At 39.4% G+C, this 20,281-nt stretch overlaps 1 protein-coding gene across 2 annotated transcripts in view; it reads left to right on the forward strand.

Annotated features, from left to right (window-relative positions):
- Positions 1-20,281, forward strand: part of LOC118772440 (CMP-N-acetylneuraminate-beta-1,4-galactoside alpha-2,3-sialyltransferase-like) — a 75,989-nt gene that overhangs the window by 6,438 nt on the left and 49,270 nt on the right. The window contains exons 3-4 of one of the 2 annotated variants that reach the window (XM_036520765.1): positions 11,669-11,716; positions 17,983-18,025. In XM_036520765.1, coding sequence (XP_036376658.1) covers positions 11,669-11,716; positions 17,983-18,025 — 91 coding nt within the window. The remainder of the gene's footprint in view (positions 1-11,668; positions 11,717-17,982; positions 18,026-20,281) is intronic. The other variant, XM_036520766.1, reaches the window with a different exon arrangement.

A 20,281-nucleotide genomic window follows, 5' to 3' on the forward strand; every position in this document is an offset into this window, starting at 1 on the left:
AATGAGCTAGCCTCTAAACTAGAAAGTAACTAGCAAGCTCACTAAGTGCAAGGGCTAAGGTGTCTTTCAAAACATTTTGAGGTTGTGTCTACAGTTAAAAGGACTAGTTAAGTGTATTTACTATTTCTCCCAGTTTAATCTCTGATTTGTTATGATTTCCGGTGTACTTCAGCTTTAGATTTACTCTTCTGTATCCATGGCAAGTTCTGCTGTCCTTACAGCTGGTATGCTTTGTGTGTTGGTCCAAGTAGAAGTGGGACATGCACTTGTGTGACTCACACCTTGACATTATGTAAGTATGGCAATATGTTATGTACTCTGTACTTGTCAGTTGAAAGGCATCCGTATTATAATTACTGGAACACAAGCTAGAGGTCCTTAATATCTATGCAGAAGAGTCCAGTAATTGGCCACCTTTGAAGTTCCTTGGAGAAAGGATGTTTGAAAGTTTACTCTCCTCTATGGCTTGAGTTAACCCTTTTCTACAAATCATTGTTGTTGCTTCAAATGCTGATTCAAATAGTGCCATTGGTTTTTGCCTTAATTTCTTATCAGAATTAGTTTCATTTAGGCCTATATAAATTTTGCTTTCTGGTTTGGGTCAATTGTTGTTATTCTTAACTCAATTGCTATACATTAAAACACTGGTTGTGACCAAGTCATATAAACTGAGTGCTTAAGAAATATGTCCAGTGTACTTTAAGGTATCCTAGCCTCCCTCTGCTATTTCATTGTAAATGATGTTGTTGATCTGTATGGGTGGTTACTGTTTAATTCTTGAAGGTCTGATTACTGGAGCTCATGATGGTTTGAAGCTGAATTTACTCCAAAGCCATGTTGCTCCCTGAGCCTCTGGTGATGAAAACTTCTGCTATGGGACATCACTTCAAAGAGAGCATTTTAACTGATGCCAATGAAAATAAGAAATTTAAGTGTTGTCTGAAATGGATGCATTGCTGTTAAGTATGTGGAGTCATTTGTGAAAGCACAAGCAGGCCTGTGTGACTGGTGCCTCTCCCCCAATGTTTCAGCATATAATGAATTTGAAACCAGTCCACCCATCAGGCGTGTCTTTTATTAGATCATTTCTTTTGGATGGAAATAACTGACTATCACTAATATGGCATTTTCATGCTATACTGTGCTGCACCTTCATCTTTTGCGCACTACAAAATGCTCTTGGATTCAAGCCTGGATCTGGGCTGGCATGATTCGAGTCTCGTACCTCTCTGAACTGATGGGAATTTTTCTGCTGGAAGGATTATGCTTATTATTATCAGGAATTTGCTTTTGGTGAAATATTCTGATGAATTTTAGTACTCTGTTTCAAATTACTACTTTGTTGCAAAAGAAACACATGGGGTGAATTTTGTATTAATATAGTAATAATATTTGTAAATCACAATTTTTATGTGCAGATCATAAACCTTACTCTTGAAAAATTGTACTTTTAAATCAGTAGTTACTCAGGATATTATTTTGCCTGACGTGGCTAACTATGAGCATGCTTTATGTCAACAGGGTAAGCAACATTCTGATTATGTTAACATACACAAAAGGGATGATTTTTAAGCATGTTGATGTCTGCTCCAACCAGCTAGAAAAGAGACAAAAGAGACCCCCCATTCATTTTATTGAAAAGGCAATGAGGAGATTTTTTTTTTCCATTGGGTGGCCAGGGGAGGTTTGTGCAGTATTTTTTGTAGTCTAGCATTGGGAGTTTTAGTCATATTTATAATAGTTGTAAAGCACTTTAATATTTTGAGTAGGGGTGCAACGGATCACAAAACTCACGATTCGGATCGTATCACGGTTTTTTAGTCACGGATCGGATCATTTTTCGGATCAGAAAAAAAAAAAAAAAAACGGAGACAAATATAACTTTGCTTTCCATTTATTACTTAAAGAGCACTTAAAGCAAGGAACGTTTGCCCATGGTCTTAAATGAAAACAACATTCAAGATGTCCAATAATTAAATTAAACCTTAAAATAAAATATTCAATACTCAATTGTTAAATTAAAGTGCAATATGAGCGCTTGTTCTGCTGTTCTTCGGCTGTGTCCGAAATCGCTCCCTATTCACTATATAGTGCATATATACATTGTACACTTGATCGTTGGACGTAACTGCCAGCTAGCTAGCTAACGTTAGTTTCAACTCATTTGAACAGATGAAGCTGTGTGCGAGTTCTTTCATTAAGTTAGCTAGTGATAGCTAGATAGGTAATGGTATTATCTAGCTAGCAGGTTATTGCAACTAGCTAGTCACTTAGTTAGCTAGCTGGCACAGTTAGACACAAAGATGTTCATACAAATGTTCGAATAAACTTGCAAACATAAAACTTGCAAACATATCCAGAAAATTATTAATTTATAGTATGACTGTGAATAGTGAGTGAGTGAACGAGTGAGCGATTTCGGACGCAGCCTTCGTCTTCGCAACGCTTCTGCTAAGTAAGGTTGCTGGTTTTTAAAATGGCGCTTGTATCTTTTCACTGCAACTCTGCATCAAGATTTAGGGAATTATTACATTTACTACCGCTGTTACTTTTTAAACTGTATTTCACTTTGCAATTAATCTGCGGTTCACATGCGTGCCGAACTGTGGGGGGGAATCCGTACGGATCATAGATCAACTACGGTCCGTTACGCCACTAATGTTGAGATGAAGAAGAGGGAAGACAATATGCCATAAGAAAGGTTAGGGACTTGTGTAGGTCTAGTCCAGTTATTATTAAATTTAGATTCGATTATTAGGTAGATTTCTCATGAAACTTTTTATTATTGCATGTAAGACTGTAACTAGATAGCTGTCTTTTCTAATCCTGACCTACAGAGAAAGGTTGCCTCTTTTAAAAGGCCACGTTCAAGATGCTGTGGACTAACTTGTCTCACAAAGCAAACAGTTACTTTAAGCTTTTATTACCCTGGAGGAGACATTGGCAGAAACATGCTGGTGTTTTTAGCAGTAAACATTGTTTTATCCAACAAAGAGCTACTCAGTGCTTCTGAACTTCATGCTGAGTTTTATATTGTGTTTGTGCTCATGAACTTCACAAAGCTTGCAAGATATTGCAGACTTGTTCCAATCTGATTGGTCAGATGAGACATATACATGCTCAGAAATCACCGAGAATTATGTTGTGTACTAACAAGAGCTGTGATTTTGGACACTGTGTTCACAAGTGAAGACCTGTTCCTACATAGTGAATTGGAACCAAATAATATTCAATAACCCTAGATCTCTGTGTGTCTTATAATTAGGGACTTCATTTATAGGCACAACAAGTGATTTAGGGGTACTGATACATGTTAGAACTGGAAATTTTTAGTTCCTTGTACAAATAGTGATTTTAAGAATAGGTGCTTTCAATGCAGAATTAATTCCGTAGAAAAAGCCCTCTATGAAAAGTGATATACACTATATGGCCAAAAGTATGTGGACACCCCCTCTAATTATTGACTTCAGGTGTTTAAGCCACACCGATTGTTAACAGGTGCATAAAATCAAGCACGTAGCCATGCAATCTCCATAGACAAACCTTGGAAATAGAATGGATCATATTGGAGAGCTCAGTGACTTTAAATGTGGCACTATCATAGAATGCCCTCTTTGCCACAAGTCAGTTTGCGAAATTTCTGCCCTGCTAGATCTGCCCCAGTCAAATGTAAGTGCTATTATTGTCAAGTGGAAGTGTCTAGGAGCAACAACAGCTCAGCCACAAAGCGGTGGACCACGCACATGGCCATAACCAGGATTTGAAAAATAGTGGTGTGGGGGCCAGTGTTGGTGTTTAGGTTTTGTCAATGTTGTTGCCCGGGGGTAATTTTTTCAAAATTACACATATAAACATTACATACATAGAAACCTTAGCTTGCTATAAAAATAAAATAAAAATGCTTGAGAATAACACCAATACAAGCTAACGTCATATATTCATTTCCAAATTTGGCTTTGAAATGTTTTGTAGCCCTACTATTATTGATACCGTCGCCTACATAAGCTGTTTTTTTTTGCACAAAGCAATGTCCATAAAGACATGGTTTGGCGAGTTTGGTGTGGAGGAACACCAGTGGCAGTTATAGCTGCAAGGGGGGGACTCCATATTAATGCCCATGGTTTTAGAATGGGATGACCAGTAAGCTCATATAGGTGTGATGGTCAGGTGCCCACATACTTTTGGCCATATAGTGTATTTGGGGTTGTATCTGTGGTAGGTTGCATATCAGTTCAAAGTATCAAATCATTCGTATTCAGGACCCAATAATAATTGAGAGAGTGTTAGCACGAAGAAGGCTTAGGCTGCCTCTTTTTAATCTCATTCTCTGCAGCGTTTCCCAAAACAGCTTTGTGACTGGGTCCAGTTTACTCATACTGTGGGAGCATGAGCACAGTCCTCCTTCAGTCAAACTGTTTGTGTGATTAGTATCAACATAGATGGTGCTGACAATAATCCAGGATTAACTAGTTCTGTATACACAAAAAGACACTATATATCCAGGTCTTTGAAGTGCTGTCTCACTCGGCAGCTATGTCTTTGGAGGCTTTATACAAATAATTTTCAAGACTCTTGAAGGACTGTCTCATTTTAATAAACTGGGTGTTGGTGTAGTGGAATAATAGTACCCTGGTGTCATACCACGGGATTTATTTGCTAAAAGCCTTAGTGAAGATGTGGAGACAAACTGTAGAGTTTGGATCTCCCTTCATGCATTAAACTGCCATTCTTGTGTAATTTCCCTCTGAAGTACCTTTAGGTTGATATTAGAGATTCTCTCTGGTGCAATCAAGAAATCTGTTGGTACCCTCTTATTTCATTCTGTTTAGGATGAGGTGAAACTACAGCTGAACCATGAACAAGTCTCTCCACTAATTAGGCTAATTTCTATCTCTCATGCATGGATAAAGTACGTAAGAGAACATTATTCCATATTGCACGCCAAGAGATGCAATCCATTCAGATCTATTTAGCACGCATTTAAAAGCTCTGAGATGATACATTGAGATGGGTGGCATTGCTCTACTGTTCACACATTTGAGCTTTCTAGTTGAGTCTGCACCCGATTCTTCAAACGTTTGTTGGCAATAAAAGCTCTCTGAAGTTTTTGATTCTTCAGTCAGTTTTTTTTTCTTTTCTTCTCTCCTCTAGCCATAGACTTCACTGCCAGTATGAGATTCAAGCATTGCCTTTCCTTTCAGTTGTGTCTCAGAGGTCTTTTTTAACACTTGTTGACATGAACATGTATAGAATTGGGTGTGGTTGGATGTGAACATTTCACAAGTACACCTCCTCTCAGTGCAGTGATTTAGAGCCACACTTTAAGATGTGCTGTGAAAACTGAGGTGGTCTAGTCCCACATACCATGCTTGGCTGAGTGAGGGATGTTAGTTTTTCTGTCATTTGGAAACATCCGTGTCAAGGAAGTCTTCAAATCTGTATGGAAAATTTAGTCACAACTTCAACTTTACATCTTTTCACTTTTTGAGGGGCAGTAAAAACCGTGGCTGTGTTTACGCATCCATCTGATTGGATTATTTAACAAGTGTTGATCTGCTCTAATATATGGAGAAGTAGAACCTGTTTGTTCCCCTCTCTGAACATGACATCATGTGGGGAACACACAAAAGACCGACATGTGGATAGATGCTGCTGTACAGTTGGGTTTGCAGCCAGTGTGTCCTTTCCCCTCTCAGTTTCTCCTTTTTTCTTGTCTACTCTCGCATACTCTTGTTATTTTCTCCCTTCCTCTATGTGCTGTGAAAATACACATATTTCAAAGGAGAAATTATTCCTGTACCTCAGGCATATCAGCATTTGAAAACAATTTCGCAGATACGTCTGTGCACTGCTAACTACCGATGCAGGTCAGATACAGAGTTCATAAAAGGGATGGAAGAACAGCGCCTGGATGGCCGCCCTGCTTCAGCCAATCAGATCACAGTCTTGATATGAAAATGGCCTAGTTATTTTAAAAAGAAGTAAACAACCCTAGATTAGTTCCATGTAACCTTTCTCTGTACCTTGAGCCTCCTGGCAGACTTATGTGGGGTCAATGCACTGCTCCAACATTGCAATAAATCTGTCAGATCCCCGAAGTGAAATCCCCCCGTCCTCCCTCTCTGTGCTGCTGCTGGAGTGGAGCGCTCCCCTGTGTAACGTTTGTTGTACCAGTTCAAATGGTCCTCATCCTGATCTAACAGCTTGTTCTACACCCCACTAGGCCTTTCTACAAGGACCATTAGAGCTTGGCCAGATTTATATGAGTCTTATCCTTTCAGAGCTGGTAATTGGCCTTCAAGTGGCATAAAATGGATTCTTGGCCCAAATGTGTATAAAGTGAAATTGATTTTTGAAAGACACTGGACTGACCTGTCTTGACCGAATAAATAAAGGGATTTCTTTTTGCCCATTTACGTATAGTTGGCCTAAGTCTATATGCGATATGTTTTGCCTAAATGAAAATTAAGGTATATTACAAGGTTTTAAGATTGTAAGACAGAGGTCTGATGGTCTTAGTTTCGTGAGTATTTGTGTGACGCAAATTCATCTGTAAATTTACAGATAAAGTACATGGAATGTTGTGGACATCTGGTGAGACCTATATGAAATAGTACTTTCTGCTACAGTAATGCTGAGTGCTGTAGCTGTATTCTGCTGCAGTGAATCTAAGTCTGTAGATGTATCCTGTCCTCAGTTTCTCTAATTATGTGATTTCATCACTTTCTGAAATTGACTGTGTAAAAATTGGATTAATTGTAACAATATTAAAATAAAGCCTGGTGTCAATGTCAATTCATGCAAGGAAGGAGGACAAAACTGAATTCTGAAATTATTACATGCAAAGCATTGCTTACACACTGTATTTAATTCAATATTGTGGTCTAGTTGCAATATAGGTATATCAAGGCATATTACTGCAGTCTTAATTGGGTTAAGTCTTAGCTTCTTCTAACCTAACTCATGGCTTGAATGTAATGTAACAGACAAAAGGTATCATAACTGGTAATCATGTGTATTATATGTATAAATTCATCTCTCTAAACTGAACATTAAATTTAATACTGAGCAGCCAGTTGTAGTTTTAGCAGTTACAGTGGAAAAAATAATATCTTGATTTATTGTAATATAATCATTAAATATGTTTACCATATAAACAATACTGATTTTAACTGCTTTACTGGTTAAGGTGAAATTGTAGTGTATAATTAATGTCACACTGTTTTCTTAGAGAGCCATCGTGCTGCTCATAGACATGCATTTCATAGTTTATCATAGGGCAGGTGTTCACTAAACTTAAATTGCTCAGTAAATAGTTGCAAGCGCATTTTTATAGTGATGTTGGGAGTTAAGTGAAGCACAAGAATTATCTGATATATGTTACCTTGGAAGTGCATTGTATTCCACCTTTCCACTCCAAGGGTGAGAAAATATATTAAATCTGAGAGTGTTTCAAAACCAATCTTTTGATTGTCTGAACTGTGATTGCTTACACCTTTCTTTTAATTATGTCATTTGGTACTATGAAAAATAAACAGTTTGTGTAGTGTCAAAATATAATCTTCAAAACAACTGCGTTTCACAGCTGTCCTTGGTTTATTTTGTTATTTTTGTATATTTATTTTTTATTTGAATAATTGGATGGATTTGTTTTAACCAAACTCAGCAAGTTATGCAAGGGAGCTGGCAATTTTGAACAAAACAGACAAATGACAATGAATGAGGTTGTGGGGGCAAATGGGGAGGGTATGTGGTCCTTTGAAAAATGGTTTGAAATGATAAATAAGGGAATAGTAGAAGGCTGCGGTTGGATATTTGGGTAGATACATTTGAAAGACTTCAGGGTTGTATTGGATGTCTCACAATCACATCTGGACCATTTCTGTGATGTAGCTCTTTGAGATCAGGTTACTGTTGAAAGCTTATTCGTTTTCACCCCTGTGTTGCAGATAAAGATAACGCACCTACATTCGCCACAGAAGGGAAACTGAGAGCAGGTAGACAAGCGCCAGAAAGTTCTGCTGTTTGTGTACAGCCTCTTTTCTGTTCACTTTCTAGAGATTAATAATAAGGGTTTTCTTTCCTGAAAGGCCTTTCAACATTTAAATTACTCATATGCCATTACTCAATAACTGCCAAATTCAGATATACAATATATGGTTCTTACCTTGGACAGCTGAGCATAGAAAATGTAAGCATGCACACAGTTAAGAATTACCTGTCACTAGGGCCCTTAATTTTTCTCAACCATGTAACCCGCAGGGATTTATGTGTATTTCAGTCATTATCCACCAGGTTCACTGTAGTGACTCTGTTATCAGTAATTTTTAAAAAAATCAGCACATTCACATGACTTATTAAAAAATTGGTGACTAAATATGATGCACTTAAAAATATATATACAATCATTTGGCTTACAAGGAGGAGGGAGAACAAGGAGTCATGGAAGGAAGGTCAAGAACATCCAAAATAAAGATCATATCTTTGAGCAAAAGATCGCATCAGAATTCACTGTCATTCATGATTTAACAGCATTCATAAATACAACTGTTTCCTGCAATTTCCTGTGTTGCTCAACTTCCTAAAAGGTTACATATTGATTCTCTATTCAAGTTGACTCTTTTGTTTATCTCACAGCAACCAATTAAAGTTCCAGAACAATGCTCACCGCTAGGGATGAATCAAAGACTCTGTCTGAAACCATAGACTACATATACAGTTAATGTCTACAGAAACAGGTTACAGGTCACAGAATCTGTGCTCAGGTATGGAGGACCGTGATTTTATCAGTTTACAGTAGCCTTGCGTGATGTCAAAAAGCCAGTGTTAGACTCAGTACATTAAACATTGTACAGCAGGGAACATTTAGCTATCAGATGCAGAGTGTTGTGAATTCAAAGACCTTCTCAATCAGTGTTAATGTCCTGTTCACATTCAAGCATTGAAGTTCAAGATGAATTTTATAAGTGAAAGAGTTCAAATAAATTAATAGTTTTTAATTCATTTATTGTTATTGAATTAGTTTTATGTATTTCATAGCCATACTGTTATTCACGCTATCACACGCAGAATCCATTCCAAAATTCAGTGAATTATACGGCCATAGCCTAACTGAAATATTAATTGTAGAGCATGTTAATTTAATTAGCGAAAGGGTTTGTGAAATGTATCTGTATCATGCGGTCTTTCTGGTGATACTTTTATGAAACAATGAATTGCTTACCTATGAAAATGATGGTGGACAGAATTTCATCATGAAGGAAATTTTCAGCCCTGTCATGGTGGCGCATGCAAATTTATGTTTAGTAAAACTTGTCAAAAAAAACCTGAGGCCTCTACCTAATTTATACGTATATATTATACCTATTGAACTGGCTGTTTGTGCTGTTCCTTCATGACACAAGGCATCTCTAATGTAAACATAGCCTGTGACTAATCTTCAGTTTGTTTTCACTAGCAGATCTGTAACTCAGTCAGTCAGATTTCATTAATTGACTGCTTTTACCTTTAACTTTCAAATCCAACCTTAAAATGCTATGTGTATTCTGCTGTTGGCTGTTGAGTCTGCCATGAGTTATATTGAAAAAAATGGAATTAAAACATACACTACTCACAAAAAGTTAGGGATATTTGTCTTTCGGGTGAAATTTATGGAAAATGTACAAAGTTCACGCTACAGTGATATCATATCATGAAAGTAGGGCATTTAAGTAGAAGCATGCAATGGTGATTTCCTCATCTCAAACAATTTATTGAAACATAAGCCCACAACAGTGGTGGGTATACCACAACAAAAAATGTCAATGTCTCAATAACTTGTCATGTGCCCTTGAACATCAATTACAGCTTGACAACGACGTCTCATGCTGTTCACAAGTCGACTTATTGTCTGCTGAGGCATGGCATCCCACTCTTCTTGAAGGGCGGCCCTCAGGTCATTGAGGTTCTGGGGGACAGAGTTACGAGCCTCTACACAGCAACTCAGCTGATCCCATAGGTTTTCTATGGGATTCAGGTCTGGAGAAAGTGCAGGCCACTCCATTTGAGGTATCCCAGTCTCCAGCAGCCGTTCCCTAATGATGCTGGAGCATTGTCGTCCATGAAGATGAAATTAGGCCTGTGTTGTTCATGCAGGGGCACAATGACTGGATTAATGATGTTATTCAGGTAGTATGGGCTTGTCACTGTACCATTCACAAAGTGTAGGGCAGTTCTGTATTGACTAGACACACCTGCCCACACTGTAACACCACCACCACCAAAGGCTCGTCTGGTGACAACAGTGGCTGATGCATAGCGCTCTCCTTGACGTCTCCAACATCATTGGCGGCCATCATTTCTGCTCAACGTGAATCGACTTTCATCAGAGAACAGCACTGAGGGCCACTGGTCCCTCGTCCAGCGTAAATGCTCCCTGGCCCATGCAAGATGATGCCTGGTGGTGTGGTCAGGTACCCTTGCAGGTCGTCTAGCACGCAGACCACGCTGATGTAAACGGTTTTCGAATGGTCTGACGTGACACTTGGGTGCCTCTCACCTCCCTTAAATGTGCCTGGAGTTGAGTGGCATTCATCATCCGGTTCCGCAGGGCACTGTTCACAATGAAGCGGTCATCAGTGTGGGATGTGGCCAAAGGACGTCCACTTCTATGCCTTTCTGTGACTCTTCCAGTCTCTCTGTATCTCTGTTGCAACCTACTGATGACACTCTAAGCTTAGTGGCCACTTCCCTCTGAGAACATCCTGTTTGAAGCCTCGCAATTGTTTCAATTGATCAATTGTTAGGTGTCGTCTTGGTCATGATGTCAAAATGTGAACAGCATGATGTAGAGGACTGTTTAAAGACCAATTCTAATTGAACCAGGAAATTTATTGGTCGATTCATGGATCAAACACCTGTTGTGAATTTTGCCGTTCAACTCCTTGTTAGAGAACAGCAAGTTGTGCAAAAAGTACTGAAACATTGAACAGTTGGACATGTGCATTCAAAAGTTTAGAGAAGGTCAAATTAAGTTCACCTGTAAAGGTTATAGTGCATTTTAGGTTCATCCTGAAATTTCACCCGAAAGCCAAATATTCCTAACTTTTTGTGAGTAGTGTATATCTACTAGTATTTAACATTTACAACACAATCACAAACAAATTCATTCACACAAGATTATGGAAGTCTCTTTTCAGGGTATCACAGAAAAATATCTGAGCATGGTGGACTGACTTTCTTATTTCCTTCTGTATTCTTACTGACAATTTCAATACATTACATTATATGCATTTAGCTGAGGCTTTTATCCAGAGCGACTTCCAGCACAATAGAACAAAAGTGTATCCGTTCAATTTAATGGGCAATGGTGTCAGAGCAGGCTAACAACACTCCCAGACCAGTGAGTGTGAGCATAACACTATTCGATCCCTACCACAACTTAACTTGTTCACAACTTAACTGGTTCAGTTTTTAGGTTACAGTAATCCTCTTTGTTCTAAATGGAAAATGGAAATGAATGGTGGACTAACAGTACTAAATTAACTGCTGAACCTGCTTTGACTTTGTGAAAAAGTTTGTGTTGAATGGCTCTGCAGGAGTAGTGGTGTAGTGGTACAGTGCCATGTCTGCAGTGGGCTCCCGTCACTAAGGTAATGTTCAAGGCTAAATTCGCACTCTTGTGTTGCAGAGCCCGAAGTGGACCCCATACTCTCCGTGGGACGAATAGTAGGCCCAGGTACAGGCCCAAGACACACCCTGAAACATTCAAATCTGGTAGCCATGTTGGGAGGTTTCTCAGACCCAAGGAATACTGATTCAAACGTGAAGCCTGTGAGCCTTAAGTAACTTGTATCCCTCTGTCTAAGATTGGCCTTGTATTCACTACTAAATTTGGAAGGCAAGATTTTTACCTGGCTTCTTTCTGACAAATTCTTTAAAATAATAATGTACCGGTAAGGAATATGGTGCACACCATACAGCTTTGAGTGGACTCCTACTTGTAACAGAGGGTTTTTGAACCACATTTGAACTACTCGACAGGTCATGTTTAGTTATGATTCAATATTAGTAATCCTCCATTACAGTTTGTCCATCAGACCTAGTTCATTTATTTGATTTGGAGGATGGAATCACTGCACTCATTCTACTGATTAAGAGAGCCAGATTAGTTTATATTATTTATTTTCAGTAATATTTCCGTTCAGAGTATTACCTCCCAACATTGTGAAGCATAGCTAAACTGCTAATACTGTAAAAGCTTCTCTGTCCTCATACACTGGACTCAGTCTCACAAATGCTCTTACCTGCTGCTTCTGTGTCTTTGTACATTCCACAATACTTATGTATTTAAATCAACTTTGCAGATTGATCAAATGAGTTTTCTCATTAGAACCTCCTGATTGGCATAACATAGTCTTTCCTTGAGATCATTATTATGTCCCTTGGAGCAATTTCTTCCGAGGTGAACATTTTTACAAATTCCGGTTAAAAATGTTGGACTCATGGTTTTTGAATGCTCCATTTTGGCATCAGTTATCTTTAAGAATTCTGCTCACCCCACTTCATCTATTTTTCATGTCAGTTGGAAGTTGACATGTAAGGAATAAACCACGACTGGTGGTGCAGTTCTGTGGAAATAAACCACGACAGGATGGTGTGATGCGGGCCCACAGCAAAGCCAAGGGGCCATTAGCCACCCTGAAATGGTTTATTTCCATAGAACTGCACCGCCAGGAGTGGTTTATTCTGCTTATACCACGGCTACTTACCAAATAAATAATTCAGCACTCATATTAAATTAGGCTACTATTTTATTATTTTTGAACAAAATATATATTACAATATGTGCTATACTAAAATACTGTATGTTATACATCTAGGCTTTGGCTACTGAAACTACAGTAACTTAGCCCACTAACTAGAAATTTCTGATATAGCCAGCTATACACAGCTTAGCCGGTGAAGTGGATAACGTTACATTCGTGTCCGTCATCTTAAACGTACGTATGTGGAAACAGTGACTATAAGCTACATTGTACTCATTTATTGAATTAAATTGAACGTTTCCATTTATTATAAAATTTGACATCAAAAATGGTAGATCAAATGAGGTACGTGGGAGAATTTGCGTTTGAAATTCTGATCTCCCTGTGGTGGTCGACTCGCCGTTGCTTCATAACCGGAACTTGAAAGGTGAGCATTTGTTTCTGTAGATGACAGTACCCGGCTCCAGCATTTCCTCTCCTCAACAGATGGTTCCCAGTAGCTTCGTAAACTACTCTTGCATCTGTGTCCCGTCACTGACATAATGTGCCTGGCTTCCAGGCCGCCTTCTGAGAGGAGGTGGACTGCAGTGCTTCTTAGGCAGTGGTTGGTATACCGTTGGGATAGACAAGCCTCTTCGCTGATGCTGGCCATCATGTTACCGAGGAAGTTAACTCCCATTGGCTCCCTGGAATATCAGACATCCCGGTCATTCAAGACATTTTGTGGAGCCCATAATGGGTGAAGATAAAGGGCGTTTGCACCTTCTGGGCATTTTGCAGTGTACTTTTTAAAACTTTTGACAGGACAGTTGGGATCACCAGGCTGTTTGGTTGTAAATGGAATCTTCAGTAAAGTTGAATGAGCTTGTGTATTAATTTTGAACGGTGATAAGGCCACTTTCACTGGAACTACTTCATAGCTGTGCATTATTACCGTGCATTTACTGGGAAATAATGCGCACCCCTTCAACCAATCAGAAATGAGGATTTAACCAAGCCGTGGTATAATTCCGCTTATACCACGGCTACTTACCAAAGAAATAATTCAGCGCTCATATTAAATTAGGCTACTATTTTATTATTTTTGAACAAAATATATATTACAGTATGTGCACATTCATAGAAGATAGTCCATTCATATAGCTAGCTTGACACATCCAAGCTTTAAAATTTAATTATTTTAAAATGTACTGTATTAACCTACATTAAAAAAAATATATATGTTAGACATCTAGGCTTTGGATACTGAAACTACAGTAACTTAGCCCACTAACTAGAAATTTCTGATATAGCCAGCTACACAGTGTCCGTTTAGCTCGTGAAGCGGATAACGTTACATTCGTGTCCGTCATCTTAAACGTACATATGTGGAAACGGTGACTGTAAGCTACATCTTACTCATTTATTGAAATTAAATTGAACGTTTCCATTTATTGTAAAATTTGACATTGAAAATGGTAGATCAAACGAGGTACGTGGGAGACTTGACGTTTGAAATTCTGATCTCCCTGTGGTGGTCGCCATTGCTTCATAACCGGAACTTGAAAGGTGAGCATTTGTTCAGGAAATAATGCACATCCCTCCAGCCAATCAGAAACGAGTATTTAACCAAGCCGTGGTATAATTATATGTAATCCCTCTCTCACACCTCTTAGTTCAGTTGCTAGCACAGATCTTTGTAAATGTTGACATCCTTCACTGTATCTCACTCTCCCATGATGCATTTTGCCACTCTAGGCCACTTCCTACCAACTATTCAATTCCATGCACTCATTGGGGTGATGAAAATAAACCCACCATTTTTTATGAAAATGGTGTTATCGTTGAACCCAGAGCTTTGATAAATCCTAGCCTTTTGGAGATAACCACAGAAGCGCAGGGCTGTGTTTGTAAGAGCAGAGGACACTGATCCTCCAGCCTCAGCCCACTGGTGGCTTCAACCCAGCGCTTGGGCTGAACAGGGGCTGCTGCTTTTGCCTGAGCCCCATGGCCGAGGGCAGGGGCTCCGCTGTAGCATTGCTGCACGTCCTCACGCCTGCTCCTCATCGCTGCTGCACAGCACCCCTTCCTCCCAGGTTCACACTCTCCCCCTCCTGGCCTGGACGCCCTGAGACGCAGCTAACCTCCGCTCCTGTTTTGCCTCCATTTTTCCAGCACCTCTTCAAAGAGTTAACCCAAGGGGAACTTTGACCACTTTCTGTCTTAGCCTCTTTTTTTCCCCACTTCAGGCTTCAGTTTTGGCACAGCTATGTGTTGGTGTATTGGTAAAACTTGTAATACAACTGTAAAGGGGGATGTTACGCTGTTTTCAGTCCTGGAGCTATCTCACTGTGTTTGAAATGAATCCTCGACAATGAAGTTGTCGTTCTGTGTGAAACATTGTGAAATTCTCTGTCTTGATTTATCAGCCCTCTTGAATTGAACATACACTTGTTATTGACTAGTCAGGCCTGGTGGCAATCTACTATTTTAATACATGTTACATAAACCGGACAGAAGGTTGACGTTACTTTCAGAATGCTGCCTTATGAGTTGAGCTGGACAGTATTTCTGAAACATAAATGGTAAACATGGTAAAACATAATCTGTGCAAACATGATACCAGCAAAAAAAATCACCTGGCATGCTCATTGTGGCCCCCGTGCTGCAGCCGTCCATTGCAGGGTGACGCCAAACCACACATTTTCCTTCAGGATCCACATCCAGAGGACAAGAGGAAAGGTCAGCTCAACATAATCCATAAGCTTGCAAATTGAGGAGTGCATACAGCAAGTCAAAATGTCAGTATTTGACTTACACCACTGTCAGATATGCCAGTTCTGATCATGAACGATCATTTCTTACCAAGACAATAAACCCTGCCTTCAGTGACACTACCTCAAATTCACAAATTTCAACAGCCTGTGGGTTCTCACTTGAATAGTGTCATTGGTTGTCTGAGTACATGTAGCTTTTGTTATATTTTATATATTATTTTCATTTAGCAGACACTCATATCCAGAGCACCCTACATAGGTTACAGTTTTATCCATTTATACAGCTCGATATTTACTGAGGCAATTGTAGGTTAAGTACTGTGCCCAAGGGTACAACAGCAGTGCAACCTGCAACAGTCCTGCACCTATGCTAAACAGCTGCCCTATATAACACACACAGTAGGGGGAGTGAACTACACATCCTGGTGCTTAGACCATCATGCGCATGAAGGTGTGGTACTGCCTCCCTTCCAAATTGATGGGTTCACCAAATGGAAAAAGTCCTGCAGGCAAACTGAAGGCAGATGAATTGGCAGTACTCCGTACAACCCAAGGACTGTGATTGTGAGAAGAGGCAGACTATGGGATACTGCTTGGAAGACCCTGCCCTGTAGACTGTTTCCTGTGAGGGCTGAAATTTGCTTGCCACTGAAATGACATTTGGCTGAGGTGAACTGACATAAAAAGAAATGTCTCAAGGAAATGCATTACATCTTACATCCACAATAGTTGTGACAAGCATATGTACATTTCAAGGTCATACAAACCAAGCACAGATAACAGCTAAACATCTGATGGCATATCTGATCACACCACAAAATGAACACATTACATTATTGGCATTTAGCAGACACTCTTATCCAGAGCAACTTACATGTTACAAGTTTTTTTTGTCATCCATGTATATAGCTGTAAATATACTGAGGCAGTTGTGGGTTAAGTACCTTGCCCAAAGGTACAGCAGCAGCTGGCAACCTTTTGGTTACAAGTCTTGTTCCTTAACCACTATACTGCACTGCCGCCCCCAACACTTGTTTGATCCACTGCTTCTCTCTGTCTAAGTTTTTTCGCATGCTTGTCTTAGTTGGAAACCAAAGGTTACATACAGTACAAGTACGTGTGTCAAGACCACAGGTTGTATATGTTCACAAGTGAAGTATGGGTATTATATTGTCATGATTCAGTTAGTTATATATGTGAAATTCCTTTGATGTCAATGTATAGCTTCTTGAAATTAATGCCAAGGATGAGGAAGAAATAACCTCTAGCATGTCATGGTACTATTTTTGATATCTTCTCTGTAGAACTGTATTGTGGGGCTACTGCATACTTTGTTCTCTCTACCTGAAAAAGTTTCTTTCCAATACGTCTGCTCAATGCAGGGTAATTTGTTGAGACATGGTGCTACAGTGTGGTCGTCATGACTGAAATTGGTGCCAGACCGTCATAATGTGATGGACAAATAGTTTGACCTTTGTCTCAAATGAATATTTTGATTACAGACAGGCACTGGGTAAAAGCGGTGTCAGTCCAGGAATTAGCAGCCACTTTCTCCCATGAGCAGTATTTCCTGTGGACCTGCAATCCTTTCCATGCTGTATTCTCTTAAAAATAGAGGTCACTTCATTCAGATGTATTTATTATTGGAATAGGCTCTGTACTCATTCTTTTCGACCTGTCAGCTGTGGCCAGATTTGGTGAAATGAAGGCTCCACAGACTGGGAATGGCAGTTGTGATACTGTGTAAACCTGCAAGCTGCTAGTCTACTGTATACAGTGTTCGCCCTGTGTCTCATGCCACACGCAAGACTGCTTGTCATGAGCGGAAGGGGACAGCATTTCTGTTGTGCCACAATACTGAAACAGAGTATTGTGATGGAAGGTAGTACAGTGGAATTGACAGACAGTTCATGAATATTTGGCGTCTGGTAAAAGCCCGAAAACAACGGGGGGGGGGGGGGGGGGTCATTTAAACCATTCTTGACTATATGAGCCAGAGATTTGGTGAGCCATTACTTTTTATTTCAAACTTTTTAAACTAATAGAAACTTTCATGTTTGTCTATACTGAAATGCAGGTAGGTCATCTGGGGTACCTTGTATTTTTGTTCCTCCCTTCCCTTTGAAAAGAGCTTTAAGGCACCCGTGAATCTCAGTGCTCCCCATAAGTGCATTTCCACTGGCATGAGATGATTCTTTTTTATTATTTTGAATTGAGAGGAATGCTTCGCTGTCTTGACCTCATCCTCCTTGTTCAACTGCCAATGTACAACCTAATGCTTTACTAAAAAGCAACTGTGATCATAAATTCCAGTACTGACTGTGAGGGTTAACAGAAATTATGTCTCTATTAATTGCTGTGTACTTTGCTTAATTATTAAACTTAATTTTTTGTTGTTTCAGTTATGCAATGGTCCTTTGCCATATCTTCTTTAATGCTCACTTGATTAATGTAAATGTTTATCTCCTTTTTCTCTCCAGTGTATGATAAACAGGGATTCTTGGTGAAGCTGGATGGTAAACTGTAAGTAACTCCTTTTGTTCCTCTGAAGTTTTGAATGTTTCACCTCCCTGACCTGAACTCTGTTGTCACTACCAGTGGTCACCTACTGAACCCAGAATGGTATCTATTGGTTTTGGCTCGACATAAGCAAGCAGACCTGTGTGGGCTTAACAAGCACGTAGTTATGACTCACATGGAAAGTGGGATCCATGATTTTTTCCTACTCAAACAGTATTAGCATATCAGTGCTGAGTTCCTATATGTGGAATTAACCTAGTAAAGTTAAGTTGACATTTTTGCCACTTGGCCATTCTGTTAGCTGTGAAATTCAACACCACTTCTGCTGGCTACAGAAAAGAGCATATTAAACTACTCTGTAATTTTAAGAATAGAATACTTACAGTGCAGTGTTCATTAATAATATTGCTTTGGATTCTGCACTTCCTCTATTTTTAAAGAACCATTAATTGTTGAAAATCAGAGACAAGCACTCATTCCTGTTATTAAGTGTAAAGATCCTTCAATAGTAAATTAATGCAGTATCTGTAATGCTACAGACACTAATTATAAGGGCTGAATTTCCAAGCATTCTCAGAAAGGATTCCTTGGATATAACTCCTCTAGTTTTCCCCCCTCTGTGCTTTCTGCTAGACCGACTCTCCTAAAACAGACTACATGAACTGGACACTTTCTCTGTTAAACCATGCCTCTCTGATTCAGCAATGCTATGCAGTCAAATTCCTCTTTAAGGACCGGAAAGCAAAACAAAGAAAGCAGGCATGTACTCTCAAGTGTGCAGACATCACACTAAAGTGTAAATGTTATCAGTCATAGGCTCTAACTGAAAAAGTGCCAGCGAGCAAAGTCTGTCACTTGGCACTTAGTTTATTGGTCAGATGACAACTCAGTGCTGACAAACCTTTGAACACATAGTGCCTTTCCATAATTGGCTTGGAGATTGAGTGTAGGTGTGTATGTCTGTGGTGATCGAAGCCCCATTGCCCTGGGTTTATACTGTGATGAGAGAGTGGTGTGACTGTAGAGGTGGGGCGTGGGTCTCTCAGATGCTCACACTCAACACCAGAGCAGGGATGGTGAGCCCAGCCTTCACACCTCACTCTGACAAATGATGAAGGCCAGGCAGTTCGCTTATCCCTGCTCACAGAACACTGAGGGAGCAATCATGCCTGCCAGACCCAGCTCTCAGCCTCTGTCACAGCTTGCGCTGTCCATATGGAGCTCTTTTGCATCTGACATCTTGCATCCTCTCTGCTTATGGGAGGAGCGAGTAACTTCGGCATTAGCATGTGGTTGTTTCGGGCAGCAGAGTGCCAAGAGTCTTAATTCTGCAGTAAGGGAAGGCAGAACCCTGGATAATTTCTTTATGAGCCTGGATGGATTTTAGATACTATTAATAGAATGAAGCAAGCCTTAGTAATTACCAGTTCAATGAAGGTGTAAATAATAAGACTTGAAGCAATATTATTTGGGTTATATGAATGTGACAAGCATAAATAACATTTTTTAGCCATGCATAAAAATATTCATGTATACATGTAATAAATTAAGGTGTATACTTTGCAGCCATGTTGGCATCAGCCTTGATTTGAAAATGGATAGAAACTGATTTACATGTCATTGACATGATGCGTAAAAAGCATTACTATTAACATTTAACACCAGGTAATAAGTATGACAAGATAACAATGCTCATTGTACTGCTATGCACTCTCAGAATAGTGGTTAGCATTGCTGCTGTAGAAGCGCAGGGTGTCCCTATGAAGCAGTGTGCATTCTGTAGTTGTTGCCTAGGTGTCCTGTTAATTCACAGGTATGATTTTTTAGCAAGCACTGTGCACATCCACTGATCTATAAATCATCTGGATGGGCCAAGTTCAAACCATCTATAATACTGATGCATCAATGTACAGTACAACACTAGGGGATATTTGGCTGATAAGAACAGATGCCTTTTAGCAAGTAAATTATTAATGGAGTAAAATCAGTTAAAGTTGGTATGTCATTTACATATGCACTGTTATTGGACGAAATGGTAATATGTTTTGCTTGCCATTCATGATAAGTTGGTGTACCATAATATTTAATTAGAATTATTTTTCAAAGCTTATAACACTGAGTCAGTGGCTCTCACAGATCTTAACCACATTAGTGTTTAACAACATTGCTTCATAACATCTTATAAAAATTACAGATTCACATCACAAAAAGAAAATGCAGAAAATGGACCCTCTCTGTGTGACAGAATGTGTTTTTTAC

Source organism: Megalops cyprinoides, chromosome 2 (genome assembly GCF_013368585.1).
Source record: "Megalops cyprinoides isolate fMegCyp1 chromosome 2, fMegCyp1.pri, whole genome shotgun sequence".
NCBI classification, from domain to species: Eukaryota; Metazoa; Chordata; class Actinopteri; order Elopiformes; family Megalopidae; genus Megalops; species Megalops cyprinoides.